Here is a 17,736-nt window from a genome sequence, read left to right on the forward strand (position 1 = left end):
GATTCGCCAACTTTAAGTACATTTAAGTCATCATTGGACAAGCATATGGACGTACATGGAATAGTGTAGGTTAGATGGGCTTGAGATTAGTATGACAGGTCGGCACAACATCGAAGGCCGAAGGGCCTGTACTGTGCTGTAGTGTTCTATGTTCTGTAACAGTCCAGTGATAATATTACTAGCCCATCGCCAATGCCCCCCACTCAATATTATCTAGCAGTTTTAGAACATCCCAAGCTGTTTCACAGCCAATTAATTAGACTTGAAGAGCTGTTATGCAAGGAAACAAAGCAAGATGTTTGCACATATCTTAATCCCATAACAGCAACAACATATTATGATCAATTAGGGTAATAATGGACTACTCCGTTTGTTAGCACAGACAGCACCTGAAGTCAACAATCTATCAATGTGAAAACTTTTAAGTAATAAAACTTGTTGTTAAAAATCAAATCAACATGCAAGCATTTTTAACTACATATATTCATTTACAGCAGTGACATGAGTTATTTGAGGGTTGCTTTATGTTTTACATACCTTTTTAAACCGAACTTTCAAGTTGTTCTGGCTTTGTTGCGCATCATATGAAAAAGCCTCATAGATCAAAAGCTCCTGTTCCACATGAACCTGCAGCAAATACCAAAGAAAGTTAATAATCTGTTCATGGAACCAAAGGACTATGGGATCCAGCTCAGATGCCTCTTGAAACTTACAATAAAAGTGTGCTGCATTATTTCAGAGATAGTAGGAACTGCAGATGCTGGAGAATCTGAGATAACAAGGTGTAGAGCTGGGCGAACACAGTAGGCCAAGCAGGAAAGCTAACATTTCAGACCTGGACCCTTCTTCACGGTCTAGGCCCGAAACGTCAGTTTTCCTGCTCAGCCTGCTGTGCTCGTCCAGCTCTACATCTTGTTATCTTTGCTGCATTATGGTTACTCTGTTATTTGGAGGAACATATCCCATTTATATGAAACTTTTCTTTCTCTTTGGCCTACTCTGACAGCTGACAGCTAATAAAAAAATTCAGGACCGAGGAAAAGGAAAGAGGAGAGAATTGGCTATGATGATGATTAAATAACAGGAGGAATGGAAGTTTAGCAAACACATGATCAAACACAGAAAAAGAAACAAATGTCAAAGAAAGGAAAACAAAAAACAAAAATCAGATTCATGGGATGAGAACAGCTTCTTCCAGAGAGTCAGTCCAGGATAGGTGGGCATTCCTGAAAACGGAATGGCAGTGGGCTACCTGGACTTTCTCACCTTGTCCACTGTTACGGCAACCAGTTTCCTTTTTTGTGTTTATTCAGTCCTTCATGTAATTTCACTCAATTTTCCTGGCTCAGTTCCTCTTTACAAGCTGCTCATTTTATGGTCTGATACAAGATCCTCAACTTGAAACATGAGCCCTACTTTCCTGCCAGCCCAGCTCAAATGCCTCCAGGATCATCCCTTTTGATTTCAGGTGCACAGTTTCTGCATTATTCGATCCCCAGCTTAGTTTGGCCAGTACAGTACAGAGTACAGAAGTGAATCTCTGTGCACAAGAAACCGTTGCATTGTGTGCCATTGGGTCAGAATACACACAAAATAGACAGTATAAATTATTAATCAACATATATTTATCACAATGACATAAACTGTTGCTTACCAGAAGGAAAGGCCTCGTTTGTCGATTGCCAAGCCCAACCAGCAAGACCTCTCTTACAGCCGGCATCTCCGTCAGGCGGGCAAATTCCTCCTTCTTTATCTCTCCCTGGGTCATGTGTTGACCAGAAGAGCTATCCACCAAGACGCGCTGACCCACAGGGAAATTCTTCACCAGGAAGACCAAACGCCAGTCGGGCAGCTGGTATATCTATGGAGAAGCTCAGGAGAGTTAAATCACAACCACCATATCATGCTTTCCTTGAGAACAGATCAGTCTGTAAACTAACATATAGACTGCTGATCTCTGAATTTCATTATTCAATTTAATACCTAGAATTTTAATGGATTAAAATGTTTTTAAAAAGGGTCCTATAACACGGACTTAAAATGGCTGTAGGCACTATTTGACCAATGTAAGTTGGCCAAATTTATCAAACCAACATTGATCAAACAAAAATTTGAAAATAACATTTTATCCAAGTGGTAATGAAGCCAGTCAACCTCTCCCCCGAGCTTTAAAAAGGCCCTCTTCTTCCACCTCATTTACAGCTTTACAAGAATCTTCACATTAGGGATGAAAACATTGTCTACAATTACGAAGTAAGAACGCAGCGAACTCATAAGATGAAACATACAAACAAGCTGCTATTTCAAGAAAATAAAGTGTGAAGCTGGGATGAACACAGCAGGCCAAGCAGCATTTCAGGAGCACAAAAGCTGACGTTTCGGGCCTAGACCCTTCATCAGATGCTGAAAAGTCAGCTTTTGCACTCCTGAGATGCTGCTTGGCCTGCTGTGTTCATCCAACTTCACACTTTATTATCTTGGATTCTCCAGCATCTGCAGTTCCCATTATCTCTGCTATTTCAAGAAGCTACTTTTGCGGCAGGGCAAAGAAAGTATGGATTTTTAAGAGCACAGAATACAGTTGGAAAGGCTGTGCATGCTTACAAATGTTGACTGGAAAGAACAATCAGGAAACTGAGAACTTAAAGGTTAACTGCAAATATTTGCTACTTTTTATTGCTCAAATAACTAATCCAGACACTATGCTTTATTCTCGTTTCTGGGAGGGTTGGGGAAGTGGGTGCGAAAGCTTAATACAATAGTGTAGAACATAGAACATTACAGCACAGTACCAGCCCTTCAGCCTATAATGTTGTGCTGACCTATTATCTACTCTAAGATCAAAACTAACTTGCATACCCTTCATTTTACTATCATCCATATACCTATTCAAGATTCACTTAAATGTCCCTAATGTATCTACTACCACCACTGACAGGGCATTCAATGCACCTATCACTCTGGTAAATAAACTACCCATGATATCTCCCTATACCTTCCTCCAATCAGCTTAAAATTATGCTCCCTTGTAATAATCAATTCCGCCCTGGGAAAAAGTTTCTGGCTATCCATTCTATCTACACCTCTCATCATCTTGTACACCTCTATCCAGTCACTTCTCATCCTTCTTCGCTCCAATGAATAAAACCCTAGCTCCCTTAACCTTTCCTCATAAGACCGGCCCTCCACTCCAGGCAGCATCCTGGTAAATCTCCTCCACATCAAACACATCCTTCCTGTAACAAGGTGACCAGAACTGAACACAATATTCCACGTGTGGTCTAACCAGGGTTTTATAGAGCTGCAACATAACCTCAAAGCGCGTAAACTCAATTCCCCTGCCAATGAAAGCCAAAACACCACAGACCCTTCTGAACAACCCTATCAACTTGGGTGGCAACTTTGAGGGATCTATGGACGTGGACCCTAAGATCTCTCTGTTCCTCCACACTGCCAAGAATCCGGCAATTAACCCTATATTCTGCATTTAAATTCGACTTTCCAAAATGAATCACTTCACACTTTTGTATAGCATGCAGCAGCTGGAAGAGGCAAGTGAAAAGGTAAAAAATTAAGTTACAATATTAGGAATTGCAAAAACAAAACCTTAAATTAATAAAAGCTTAACAAAACAATGTATATGCTTTCCACTTTGGCAACAAGGCTATGAATTGATACACGGGGTAATCCCGTAAAAGAGTTTGTCGACATCAGGCCTAACTGAAATCCAGTGGTGGAAGAATTACTCCCTCTCTACCATTGATCAATGCAAGATTAATGCAGAGGGCTACGGGAATAAAGTAGGGGAGTTTAAAAGAAAAATTAAGTAGCTCGTCTGAAAAACTGTCACGAACATAATGGGCTACATCACCTCCTCCTGCACTAAGAATCTAAAATTTTAATTTAGCAGTACTCCCTCATATTAGTGCACGTAAAATATCTTTACTGATATTGTAATAGCAAAACATCAGTACAAGCTTTTAACTGTACTGTCACCAAATATCAAGTGTCTTACCATCTCTTAAACCATTTCAACTCAATTTGAGGCATGGATCACAATGCTCACCTCCATGACACCATTCTCCCTCACTAGCATGCACCAGTTGGTAGGTTCTACTTTAAGGTGAGAGGGCTCCTTTTCAGCCATTGGCACAGAGCTGCGGCTTGGTTCCTCTTTAGGAGGGCTGAAGAGTGCTGAACCAGACTCTCCATACAGCATCTCCTCCTCATCGTCCACTGTGGTACTGCAAATTTGAAACGAAACACACAAACTCTTGGATGTGACCAACAAAATTCATTAACATTTGTTAACTGTGCAGAATATGAAATACCATTTCTTTTTGTTTATTCGTTCACGGGGTTAGGGGCGTTGCTGGCTAGGCAGCATTTATTGTTTGTCCCTAATTGCCCAGAGCACATTGCTGTGGATTTGGAGTCACTCATAGACCAGATCAGTCAAGGATAGCAGTTTCCTTCCCTAAAGGACATTAGCGAACCAGATGGGCTTTTTCGACAATCGATTCACGGTCATTGTCAGATTCTTAATTTCAGATAGTTACTGAATTCAAATTCCACCATCTTCCATGGTGGGATTCAAACCCAAGTACCAGGCCATTATCTGGGTCTCTGGATTAACAGCAATAATTTCACAAGGCCATTGCCTCCACTTAACAGTGTTGTGAACACAGCTAATGCTCCTCATGGACAAGTCAGATCACAGACGAAATTAGTGGTAATTCACAGAAAAATAGAACAGGGAGCCACACATTTTCTTTTACAATAAAACTGACGTTTATTTCACTTGGGCAATCAAACCAAGCTAAATATGGAACACAGTTTAGAAGATTTTAAAACACACAGCAAAATCAAATCTGATCTATTTCCGAACATCTGCAGTTGAAATCCTGAGAATTATCCTTCTACATCAATCGTTTGGAACAACTCAACTTCGCGCCAGATACAGTCATACAGCATAGAAACAGGCCCTTCAGCTCACAAACAAAAACCAAATTACACTATTCTTATTTGCCTGCACTTGGTCCATCGACTATGCCCTGGCATTTTAAGTACTCATCTAGTTGTTTCTTAAATGTTGCAACAGTACCTGCCTCCACTACCTTTTCAGGCAGCTTGTTCCATATTTCTAATCAGCCTCTGGGTGAAGACTTTTTTTCCCAGATCTCCTCTAAACCGTTTACTTCTCACAGTAAACTCATGCCCTCTTGTCTTGGGCAGAAAGCTACGTGGAAGACATTTTCACAATCTACTCTGTGCCTCTTGATTTTCTATACCTCAATCAGATCCCGCCAGCTGCGTCTATTCGAAGGAATATAAACCCAGCCTATACAGTCTCTCCTCACAACTGAGTCTTTTCATCCCAGGGAATATCCTGGTGAATCTCCTCTGCACTCTCTCCAATGCAATCACATCCTTCCAATAATGAGGCAACCAGAACTGCATACATTATCCCATCTGTAGCCTAATCAATGTTTAATAAAGTTGTGGCATGACTTCCTTGCTCTGTATTCTATGCCCTGGCTAATGAAGGTAATCATCCAATATGCCTCATTCACTTCCCTGTCTACCAATGCTAACAGCTTCAGGGATTTATGGACTTGTACACCAAGGTCCTCTTGTTCCTCGGTATTCCCTAGGGAACTACCATTCGTGGTCAATATCCCTCCTTTATTAGGCCTCCCAAAATGCAACACCTTACACTTATTAGGATTAAATTCCATCTAGCATTGTTCTGCCCAATTGTTCTGATCAATATCAGACTGCAGCCCAAGACCATCCTCCACACAATCCACAGCACCCACAATTTTCATGTCATCTGCAAGCTTAATTATACCTTCTACATTCCCATCCAAGTCGTTAACATATATAACAAACAGCAAGGTTCCCAGCACAGTTCCCAATGCTACACCACAGGTCACAGGCTTCAAATGACAAAAGCAACTTCCACCATCATGCTTTGGCTACTATTCCTAAGATTCCTTTGGAGGTAATTTGCAATTTGCCTTGGATCCCATAGGTTCTTGCCTTCCATGTGGGACCTTGTCGAAGGTCTTACTTAGATCCATGTAAACCACATCAACAGCACTACTCCCATCAATGTATTTAGTCATATTTTCAAAAGCAATTACATTAGACAGGATTTCCCTCTAATAAATCCATGCTGACTTGGGGCGGCACGGTGGGTCAGCGGTTAGCACTGCAGCCTCACAGCACCAGGGACCCAGGTTCAATTCCAGCCTCAGGTAACTGTCTGTGTGGAGTTTGCACATTCTCCCTGTGTCTGCGTGGGTTTCCTCCGGGTGCTCCGGTTTCCTCCCACAGTCCAAAGATGTGCAGGCTAGGTGGATCAGCCATGCTAAATTGCCCGTAACGTTCAGGGGTGTGTGGGTTATAGGGGGATGGGTCTGGGTGGGATGCTTCAAGGGGCGGTGTGGACTTGTTGGGCCGAAAGGCCTGTTTTCACACTGTAGGGAAACTAATCTAATCTAATCTCTGAACAATCCCTACTTTTCCAAGTACTGATTGATTGTATTCCTCAGAATGTTTTCCAAATAATTTCCCTACCTTTGATGTCAGACTAACTGGCCTATCCCTGCTACCGTTTTCGATCAAAGCAACCACATTAACTGTCCTCCAGTCATTTGGCACATCACCTGTGGCCAGTGAAGTATTTAATATATCTGCCTTGCCCCCATAAGACATAGGAGTGGGTGTAAGGCCATTCGGCCCATCAAATTCATTCCGCCATTTAATCATGGCTGATGGGCATTTCAACTCCACTTCCCTGGACTCTCCGCATAGCCTTTAATTCCGTGCGAGATCAAGAAATTATCTATCTCTGCCTTGAAGACATTTAACGTCCAGGCCTCCACTGCGTTCCATGGCAACAAATTCCACAAGCCCACCACTCTCTGGCTGAAGAAACGTCTCATTTCCATTTTAAATTTATCCCCTCGAATTCTAAGGCTGTGCCCATGGGTCCTGGTCTCCCCGCCTAATGGAAACAACCTCCCAGCGTCCAACTTTTCTAAGCCATGCATTATCTTGTAAGTTTCTATTAGATCTCCCCTCAACCTTCTAAACTCTAATGAATACAATCCCAGGATCCTCAGCCATTCATCGTACATTAAACCTACCATTCCAGGGATCATCCGTGTGAATCTCCGCTGGACACGCTCCAGGGCCAGTATGTCCTTCCTGAGGTGTGGGGCCCGAAACTGGACACAGTAAAAGCAACCTGGGGTGCATATCATCAAGCCTTGAGGATTTATGCACCATTACGCCTGCTTAAATACCTAATACCCCTTGTTAACCTTAACATGTTCTCTCTCCTTGTCGTCACCAATCTAAGCAGCAGATGCCATAATAACTCTATTAAACCGATAAATTAAGTGTGAAGAAGATTGTCCCTACCTCATGTTAGTAATCATGGTTTCCATTTCTGACTGGCTCCCTTTCATAGTGTCCTCCTTCACGACAGAGGCTCGGCTCTCTGTGGTAAACATTCCACTGATATCTCGGTATGCACAGAGGGCAATCACCTTTGATAACTGCAAGTGACAGTAAAATGTGCAACACCATCAGCCAATCCAACTACTAGATGAAGCAGTGCAGAATCCTGCAGACAATAAATGCCTCTAGAATGCTGCAACTCAAACCATACAGCCACAAAGTTTCAACTCAACATGTAAACACAAGCCATACACAGTGAAGAAACCTGAACACTCTGCAGCATGGATCTTGTAGCTGCTCCTGGATTGCAGGTTTGAAGATTTATTACAGTATTTTTAAATTATTACTGTCATACTTTACTAATAAAGTTTTTATTCATTTTGCTTCATTAAAAAAATCAAAAAAATTGTGTTTTTTTTAAATAGACTTTTTTTTAAAGCAAGCATTCAAGGGTCTGCAGTAAACAGTTGAGGGTTTTTTTAATTGTGATTTCAGGAGCTAAAGAAGTCTATAATGTGTTTAGAGGATGTTTCGCACTGCAAAGGTTTTTAGAGGGGAGTGTTTTTTAATAAGTGGTTGATTTTATTTAAGTTTTATATGTTTGATATATCTACTATTTTTTCCTCATTTTAACATTATTTTCTGTAGGTAGCAAAAGGTAGTTTATTTATATCTAAGATGTTATTGAAATTTTTTTCAGCTTAGTGTTATTAAGGGTAGATATGAGAGTGTGAAACGACAAGTAGATCTAGTAAAGCTATTACACAGCAGGATCAGTCAGATAGCTGAGTGACTGTCAGGAAAAATATGAAGGTAGTTCAAAAATCTCTGGTGGCTATTTCTGTAACAAGTATTCCGGTTTAGGAACTGTAGAAGAGGATAGTCTCTCTGAGGAAAATAGAAGGGGTTGTCAGTTATTGGGCGCATGGAATGATTCTTACAGTAGGCAGCATTTGACAAGACTTAAGAGCAATACAGCTATTGGGAATTCTCCTGTCAGGGGCATAGACAGGAGATTCTGTAGCAGTGAGCATAAATTTAGGATGGTTTGTTGCTTTCCCTGTGCTAGGATTAATGATGTCTCTAAACATTTCAAGCATGCTCTTAAAGGTAAGATTGAGAAGCCAGAAATTACTGTACACATTGTAGGAATGACATTTTTAGGGAGAAGATTAAAGCAGTATAAAGTGAATTCAAGAGATCAGACAGACAATTAAAATACAGAAACTGAAAGAACTGGTTCATGTGAATTAGGAACAAAAACAGAAGTTGCTGGAAAAGCTCAGCAGGTCTGGCAACATCTGTGACGAAAATAAGTCAGTTAAAGTTTTGAGACCAGTGACCCTTCCTCAGGATAGCAACTTCGGTTTTTGCTCCTGATTGAGAAAAGGAGAATCTTGCTAGCAGTAATTTTTGGTTTACTCCCAATGCCAAACTCAAATAAAGGAAGGAACAAAAGGTTAAAGTAGAACGTGAAGATTTAAAAGAGTATGCAGAGGTAAGACAATAGATTGTAGAAGTTGTTCTCTCCTCGAAGGTTGAGAGATGATTTTGTCCAAAATCAGAATGGGTCAAGACAGCATAGAAAGAAATTTTTTCCATTAGCTGAAGGGATATCAACCAGTGGACACAGATTAACAGTGTTTAGCAAAAGAACTTTTCTTTGTCAACAAGTGGTTGGAATTGGGAACACGCCGTCTGAAAAAAGTGGTGGGGACAGCTTCAACTGGGGTTTTTGAAAAGGAATCAGCCAAATGCCTGAAGAGGAACAATGCAGGTGTGGAAAAATATTAAAAGAGGAGACTAGCTAAGTTACTCTTGTAAATGGCATGCATGGATATGATGGATCAAATGGCCTCCTACTCTGTTGAAAATGGTCCGAATCTATATCGAGATGATGCGTGCATAGAATGGAGTATTCACAGATAATAATACAGGCAACTACAAAAGCAGCACTGATCAAAAGGATCTAACAACATGGCCAGCAAAGTAAGTTACTAAGTTTAATTGTCAACTTGCACTTTGTGGAAAATGTGAAAATAAGGAGTTGCCATGTGAAAGCTGTAAAAGTGCTATAAAAGTTCAATTTCTCCTCAGAAATTACATCATTACATCAGTCATATGTTCAACTCACTGATGCTTGATAACGTATGTTGGAGAGTCAGCACTAATGCTTTACTGGTCAGAAATACGTACCATGTGTATTTGTGGCTTCTGCATGGTCAGTCTGTGGGTGTTTCCTCCATATGTGTCACGCTTCAACACAAACATCGTCACCTGTCCTTCGCCACTCATTATCACTACATAAGGATCGCACACTGCACAGTGCATGATTGGAGAGCCCAGATCCACAGGGATGAAATGCAGCTGGTTCACTGAGAGAACAGAATGTAATTGGCATTCAGGAGCAGCTAAATCTGCAAGACTAGTCACAATTCCAACTAAACCAGTTACCGTGAGCCTAACCTTCCGTCTACCAACCCCTTCTCCTGCCTCCAACACACTCCCTCCTCCTGGAGACCACCCCAAGACCTCCTACCTTCCCTCAACCTCTTCAACTCCAAGTACCGTCGAGACATCAATCGCCTCAACCTCTCCACCCCTCTCGCCCACTCCAACCTCTACCTCACAGAACGTGCAGCCCTCTGCTCTAATCCTAAACTCATCATAAAACCTGCGGACAAGGGAGGCGCAGTGGTAATATGGTACACCGACATCTACATTGCCGCAGCCAGGTGCCAACTTTCCGACGCCACTTCCTACCGCCCCCTTGATCATGACCCCATCCCCGACCACCAAACCATCATCTCCCAAACCATCCACAACTGTACCACCTCAGGTGACCACCCACCCACAGCCTCCAACCTCATCGTTCCCCAACACCACACCACCTGTTTCTATCTCCCTCCCACAATCCACAAACCTGACTACCCTGGTCGATCCATTGTCTCCGCCTGCTCCTGCCCCACTGAACTCATTTCCACCTATCTCAATCCATTTTCTCTCCCTGGGTCCAGGAACTCCCCACCTACGTACGTGACACCAATCACGCCCACCACATCCTCCAGAACTTCCCATTTCCCGGTCCCCAACACCTCATTTTCAACATGGACATCCAGTCCCTGTACATTCCCGATACAGATGACCTAAAGGGCCTCTGCTTCTCCCTGTCCCACAGCCCCAACTAATCCCCCTCCACTGACACCCTCATCCGCCTAGCCGAACTCGTCTTCACCATCAACAGCTTCTCTTTCAATTCCTCCCACTTCCTACAGACTAAGAGGGTGGCCGTGGGTACCCGCATGGGCCCCAGCTATGCCTGCCTCTTTGTAGGGTACGTGGAACAGTCCCTCTTCTGTACGTACACGGACCCTAAACCCCACCTCTTCCTCCGTTACATTGATGACTGTATCAGCACCGCCCTGTGCTCCCACGAGGAGCTCAAACAGTTCATCCACTTCACCAACAGCTTCCACCTCAACTTTAAGTTCACCTGGACCATCTCTACTACCTCCCTCTCATTTCTGGACCATTGTTTCCATCTCGGGCAACCACCTAGAAACCGATATCCATATCAAGCCCACCGACTCCCACAGCTACCTGGAATACACCTCCTCCCACCCACCTTTCAGCAAAATTGCCATCCGCTATTCCCGATTCCTTTGCCTCCGCCGCATCTGCTCCCAGGATGAGGCATTCCACTCCCATACATCTCAGATGCCCTCGTTTCTCAAGGACCGCAACTTACCGCATCACACCCGGCACTTTTCCCTGCAACCGCAAGAAGTGCTACACCTGCCCCTACACCTTCTCCCTCATCCCCAACCCAGGCCCCAAGAAGACTTTCCACATCAAGCAGATCTGCCAATGTGGTATAATGCATCAGCTGTTCCCTTTGTGGCTTCCTCTACATTGGGGAAACCAAGCGGAGGCTTGGGGGCCGCTTTGCAGAACACCTACACTCGGTTCACAATAAACAACTGCACCTCCCTGTCGAGAACTATTTCACCTCCTCCTGCCATTCCACAGTTGACATGCCTATCCTCGGCCTCCTGCAGTGCCACAATGATGCCACCCGAAGGTTGAAGGAACAGCACCTCATATTCCGCTTGGGAACCCTGCAGCCCAATGGTATCAATGTGGACTTCACAAGCTTCAAAATCTCCCCTCCCCCGACTGCATCCCAAAACCAGCCCAATTCATCCCCGCCTCCCTAACCTGTCCTTCCTCTCACCTATCCCCTCCTCCCACCTCAAACCCCACCCCCATCTACCTACTAACCTCATCCCGCCCCCTTGACCTGTCTGTCCTCCCTGGACTGACCTATCTCCTCCCTGTCTCCCCACCTACACTCACTGGCTCTATCCCCGCCTCTTTAACTTGACTGTCTCCTCTCCATCTATCTTCTCTTTTATCTATATTCTATCCGTGTTCTCCTCTCTCCCCATTTATTTCAGAAACCCCTTTCCCTTCCGCATTTCTGAAGAAGGGTCTAGGGCTGAAACGTCAGCTTTCCTGCTCCTCTAATGCTGCTTGGCCTGCTGTGTTCATCCAGCTCTACACCTTGTTGTCTCTAACTAAACCAGAGCAGTCAGCACAGCCAGATGTCCTTTTGTATTCTTTCATGAGATGAAGGTGTCATTGACCAGGGCAGCATTTGTTGCCATCCCCAAAGTGCCCTTCAGCTGACTGGCTTTTTCAAGCATTTCAGAGGATAATTACGAGTCAACCACATTGTACTGGGTCAGGAGTCACATGTATACCAGACCAGATCAAGTTAGATTTCCTTCCATTACAGATATTACAGAACTGGATAAGCCTTTAAAACAATGATGGTTGACATGGTCACCATTACTGAGGCAAACTTCCAATTGACCTTTATTAATTAATTGAACTTAAATTCCACAGCTTGTGGTAGAATTTGAAACCTCATCCCCAGCACGTTAGTCTGATCCTTGAATTATTAACCTAGCGACATCCGCAACAGGGCACTGGCATGCCTAATTTCTAAGAACATTGATAATTTGGCACAAACCCATTTTATTGCTCTGGGTTCAGAAGTGCACAATATACTAACTCTTAATTGTTTTCTACTGGGTCCTGACTCTCGTGTGTGCTCTAGAATGAATTAATCATTAATTAAATCATTAAAAAATGCAGCCAAATAAAATCAGCAGGTCTGGAAGCACCTGAAATAGAGGAAGAGTGTCACACTGGACTTGAAGTTTGAGTTCACATTTCAAGTCCAATAAAACACACTTTCTCTCCTATTCCAAAGATGCTGCCAGAACTGCTGAGTTTCTCCAATATATTCTGTTTTCATTTCAGATTTCCAGATTCACAGTGCTTTCCTTTTATTGGAGTTAATCCTTTATAGTTAGAACATATAGAACATAGAACCGTACAGCACACAAACAGGCCCTTCAACCCAAATGTTGCACCAAATTAAACTTATCTCAACTGTCTGTAGCCCTCCATTCCTTGCAAATGCATGCGCTTATCTAAAAGTCTTTTAACGTCCCTACTGTATCTGCCTCCACCAGCACCACTGGCAGGATTTTCCAGGCTCCTACCATTCTGTGTGAAAGAAATTAACCATCATATCGCTTCTGAACTTGCCATTTCTCGGCCCACATCTGCAACTGATCTATATCCTACTGTATCCTTTGACAATCTTCTACACGATCCAAAACAGCACTGATCTTTGCATTGTCTGCAAACTTACTAATCTACCGATCTACATTTTTTATCCAGGTCATCTATACATATCAAAAACAGCAGAGGCCCCAATACAGATCCTTGTAGAACACCATGAGTCACGAACCTCCGGCTTGAAAAACACTTCCACCACTACCCTCCGCCTTCTATGGGCAAACAATTCTGAATCCACATGACCAGTCACCATGGATCACATTAAGTACCTCTACAAAAGAAACTCTTCGAATCACATATTAAGAACAGTCATTTGGATAAGGGGGGGAAGTTAGTAGCTGTGTAACTGAAGTCCAACAACTGGCCACTCTGACGGCAGGGTTAAAACAAGGCTGTTGTGTACCATGACACCTCATGTTATCAGGTTCACATCCAATTTTGTCATTTAAATTCTTCCTGGAAGTAAACATAGTATTCTATCAGCAGAGAAAGTGAGCATCCGTCCTCTGTGTCTGTCTTAGCCAAATGTGCCGTAGCTAGTTAAATCCATATTCCGGCTCTAAGCCCGCAGATCTATGCATTCTGATTATTGGCCTCTGAAATCCATACTATCTGGTGCCCTGATAACCATGTACACCTCAATCTACCTTGTTCCAGGAAACTATGCGCCAAGTTAAAATTTCCCACACCTGGCATTAACATAGTTTGGGTCACATTGAGATCGAAAGGTGGTGGTATTGGGAGTCTTGAAAAACATTAAGGTAGATATTAAGGGGAGGTGGTAGCTGAGCGGCATTATCGCTGGACTATTAATCCAGAGACCCAGATAGTGTTCTGGGGACCTGGGTTTGAATCCCACCACAGCAGATGGTGGAATTTGAATTCAATAAAATATCTGGAATTGAGAGTCTAATGATGACCTTGAATCCATTGTGAATTGTCAGAAAAACGCCTCTGGTTCGCTAATGTCCTTCAGGGAAGGAAACTGCCATCCTTACCTGGTCTCGCCTACATGTGGCTCCAGATCCATGGCAATGTGGCTGACTCTGAACTGCAAAGGTGAACGGACTGAAAGGGAACTAGAAAATAGGGCCAGTAAGTCTCAGAGGAAGAGCAGGTAGGGTGAGGTTGCGAAACAAAGCAGGTCTGCTGGATTCAAGCACATCTGTTTCAATGCAAGTGTAACAGGTAAGGCAGATGAACTTCAAGACAATAAAATGTGAGGCTGGATGAACACATCAGGCCCAGCAGCATCTCAGGAGCAGATGCTCCTGAGATGCTGCTGTGTTCATCCAGCCTCACATTTTATTGTCTTGGATTCTCCAGCATCTGCAGTTCCCATTATCACAGATGAACTTCAAGCTTGGATTAGTACTTGGAACTATGATGTTGCTATTACAGAGACTTGGTTAAGGGGAGGAGAGGATTGGCAGCTTAATGTTCCAGGATACAGATGTTTCAGGCGGGATTGAGGAGGATATAAAAGGTGGCGGGTAGTTGAACCACTTGTTAAGGAGAATATCACAGCTGTATTGCGGGGGGACACCTCAGGTGGCTCATACAGCGAGACAATATGGGTAGAGCTCAGGAACAGGAAGGGTGCAATCACAATATTTGGGCTTTACTACAGGCTTCCCAACGGCCAGCGGAAGTAGAAGAACAGATATGTAGGCAGATTTTGGCAAGATGTAAAAGTAACTGGGTTATTGTTGTGGTTGATTCTAACTTCCCATATACGAATTGGGACTCACTTAGTGTTTCTATAAATAGAAAGTGGGACATAACACCTGCGCTTCGTCGGAGGCTCACTGATGATGTGACCTAGAATGGTGACCAAACGTCTGAAAACTAACCTTCCAGCTCAGTGAGCAAACTCACATCCAGTAAACAACTTAACTATACCCCCTACATAAAAGTCCAAATCACTGACATATCAGGACACAGCACTGAGCCCTCGGAAATCCCACTGGAAACAGTGTCCTCCAATCACCGAAACATCAAATGACTTTCCCCTGGAACAGATGGGCTTTAACTTAATGATCAGTCTGCTATGTGGTGTGGCATACATGGACTTTAGCAAGACATCAAATCAGCTAATCACAAAAAAACTCAATCAAGTTAATCAAACACAATATTCTCTAAACAATCCATGTTGCCTGTCCTTGATTAATTCTATTCTCTACATCATAAAATTTACAGTCTCAGAACTTTTGCCAATCATTGCCTATCACTGGGACTAGTGTGCATAGTGTGTAATTACCTGGACTAAACCTCACTACCTTTTCAAAAAGATGGTGCAATGACTGTATCTGAAAAAACATTAAAATCTGAACCTGTCAGTAATGGACAGTTTAATTGTACTGGACGCCCCAAAGTTTGCAAGTACTCACCGCCTTCCAATAGACGAATTCCTAAAGGTGAAACTTGCACAATGTACTTATTGTCTCCAATGTTTCCAGCAAAAATAGTTGGTCCCTGTGTAGCAAAGCCACTCGCATCCAGCTCCATGATTTCCTGACCAGTCTGCAGGATCTACCATTTAAAGAGCGGAAAACATAAGACATAGATGAAATACATTAATTTCTGTGTGGTCTTTCCAACAGATTTAAGGGGAGAGATGATGGCATAGCAGTAATAAAAGCACACCAAAACGTCTACTTCCTCAGAAGTCTAAGGAAATTTGGCATGTCCATAATGACTCATGACTTTTTATAGATACACCATAGAATGCACCCTTGTCCAGATGCATCACAGCCTGAGATGGCAACTGCTCTGCCCAAGACAGCAAGAACTTAAGAGTTGTGAACGCAGACCAGAATGTCACAAAAGCCAGCCTTCCTTCCATAGAGAGATACTAAGAACTGCTGATGCTGGTGTGAGAGATAACAGAGTGTGCAACTGGAGGAACACTGCAGGCCAGGCAGCATCAGAAGAACAGAAAAGTTGACGTTTGGGGTCAGGACCCTTCTTTAGAAATGGGGGAGAAGGAAGGGAGCTCTGAAATAAATAGAGGGAGGCGGGACTGGGGATGGTAGGTGGGATGATGAGTGGTGAGTACAGGTAGGCAGTGGTGGGGATTGATCAGTGAGGTAGAAGAGAAGGCAGACAGGTCATGTCAGGGCAAGGAGGCAGGGATGACAGGGAGGGATGGTCATGGGATGAAGCTAGATGTGTAGAGATTTTGAAACTGGTAAAGTCTACATTGAGACCATTGGGTTGTAGGCTCCCAAGGTGGAATAGGAGATGCTGCTCCTCCAGTTTCTCAGTGGTATCACTGTGACACTGGAACAGGTCCAGGTTGGATATGTCATCCAGGGAGTGGGAGTGGGGGTTGAAGTGGTTTGTGACTGGAAAGTGTTGTCGTTTGTCAAGAACAGAGTGCCAGGTGCTCTACAAAGCAGTTTCCAAGCCTCCGTTTGGTCTCACCAATGTACAGGAGGCCACATCGGGAGCAGCAGACGCAACAGACCACATTAGCGGATGTACAGGTAAACCTCTGTCTGACGTGCAAGGTTTTTTTGGTTGCTTGGATGGAGGTGAGGGGGGAGGTGTAGGGGCAGGTGTCGCACTTCCTTCCTGCGGTTGCAGGGAAAGGTGCTGGGGGTGGTGGGGCTAGTGGGGAGTGTGGAGCGGACGAGGGAGTCAAGCAGAGCACAGACCCTATGGAAGACTCTTGGAGGAAGGTGAGGGGGGAGGTGTAGGGGCAGGTGTAGCACAGAATAGATTGGAATAAACCAAGCTACTTACAAATTCACAATTTGAAAGATTTCAAAACACAGCAGAAATACAATCCCACCTGCTCAACATCATATTACAGAAGGGAAACACCAGAATTAATTCCTTACTCTTTCACATTTATAAGTTTCTAACATATTTCACTTTTTTTTCCCCCCAAATCTTAGTCTTGACAGTTTGGCAATTTCTTTCTTGATTAGTCACACAACTCAGCTTAGATGTTCTCAGCTGCAAGTAATAGATTTCTCAGCTGCAAGTAACCCATTCCACATATGAACTAAACACTTCTGGTCTGGCTCCTTCAAGTAAAACCATTACAATGATGTAATTGATTTCCTGACAGTTCCAAATCATCTCCTTTCTTCATACATCTAACTTCCACCAGGACCTCTGCAAACTGAAAATCTAAAGCTCCCTGTATTCTTCCCCCCAAAGCAAACTCCTGACTCTTCTGAACAGAATACAAGTAAAAGATTCTCAAACGTTTCTTTGTCTGCTTGCCAAACTCTCCTACGAAAACAAATTCTCATCACTTGTGGGACTTAGTCATGCTCTAATACTTAATTTAAAAAAATCACTGCTCCAGAAATACTGTCAAGTTAATCATTAAAACACCCTTCACTCCACTCAGACCAAAACCACATGCCAGTAGTTCAAATTCTAAATTATAATATATAAATCACAAAACTTATCACACAATAAAATCACCTCTTTCGTCTAAACTCAAAATGAAGAAGGCCTAACGTTTCTTCATAAGATAAGCCTTCCATAGCAGAAATGAATGATGTGAAGAAAATATGGTATTATTTGAAGAGGAGCTCTCCAAGTTACCTATGCATCATGTATCCCTCAACTAACATCACTGAAATTTAGAGTTAT

The 17,736-nt window shown here is 43.1% G+C and overlaps 1 protein-coding gene across 1 annotated transcript in view; it reads right to left on the bottom strand.

The window, feature by feature from the left end:
- cpsf1 (cleavage and polyadenylation specific factor 1) overlaps positions 1–17,736 on the bottom strand; it is a 149,464-nt gene that overhangs the window by 57,329 nt on the left and 74,399 nt on the right. The window contains exons 19-24 of the mRNA XM_059640568.1: positions 15,513–15,654; positions 9,667–9,845; positions 7,432–7,568; positions 4,067–4,244; positions 1,655–1,861; positions 538–627 (exon numbers count right to left, since the gene is read on the bottom strand). Of these exons, the coding sequence (XP_059496551.1) occupies positions 538–627; positions 1,655–1,861; positions 4,067–4,244; positions 7,432–7,568; positions 9,667–9,845; positions 15,513–15,654 (933 nt within the window). The remainder of the gene's footprint in view (positions 1–537; positions 628–1,654; positions 1,862–4,066; positions 4,245–7,431; positions 7,569–9,666; positions 9,846–15,512; positions 15,655–17,736) is intronic.

This window comes from Stegostoma tigrinum, chromosome 2 (assembly GCF_030684315.1).
Source record: "Stegostoma tigrinum isolate sSteTig4 chromosome 2, sSteTig4.hap1, whole genome shotgun sequence".
NCBI lineage: Eukaryota > Metazoa > Chordata > Chondrichthyes > Orectolobiformes > Stegostomatidae > Stegostoma > Stegostoma tigrinum.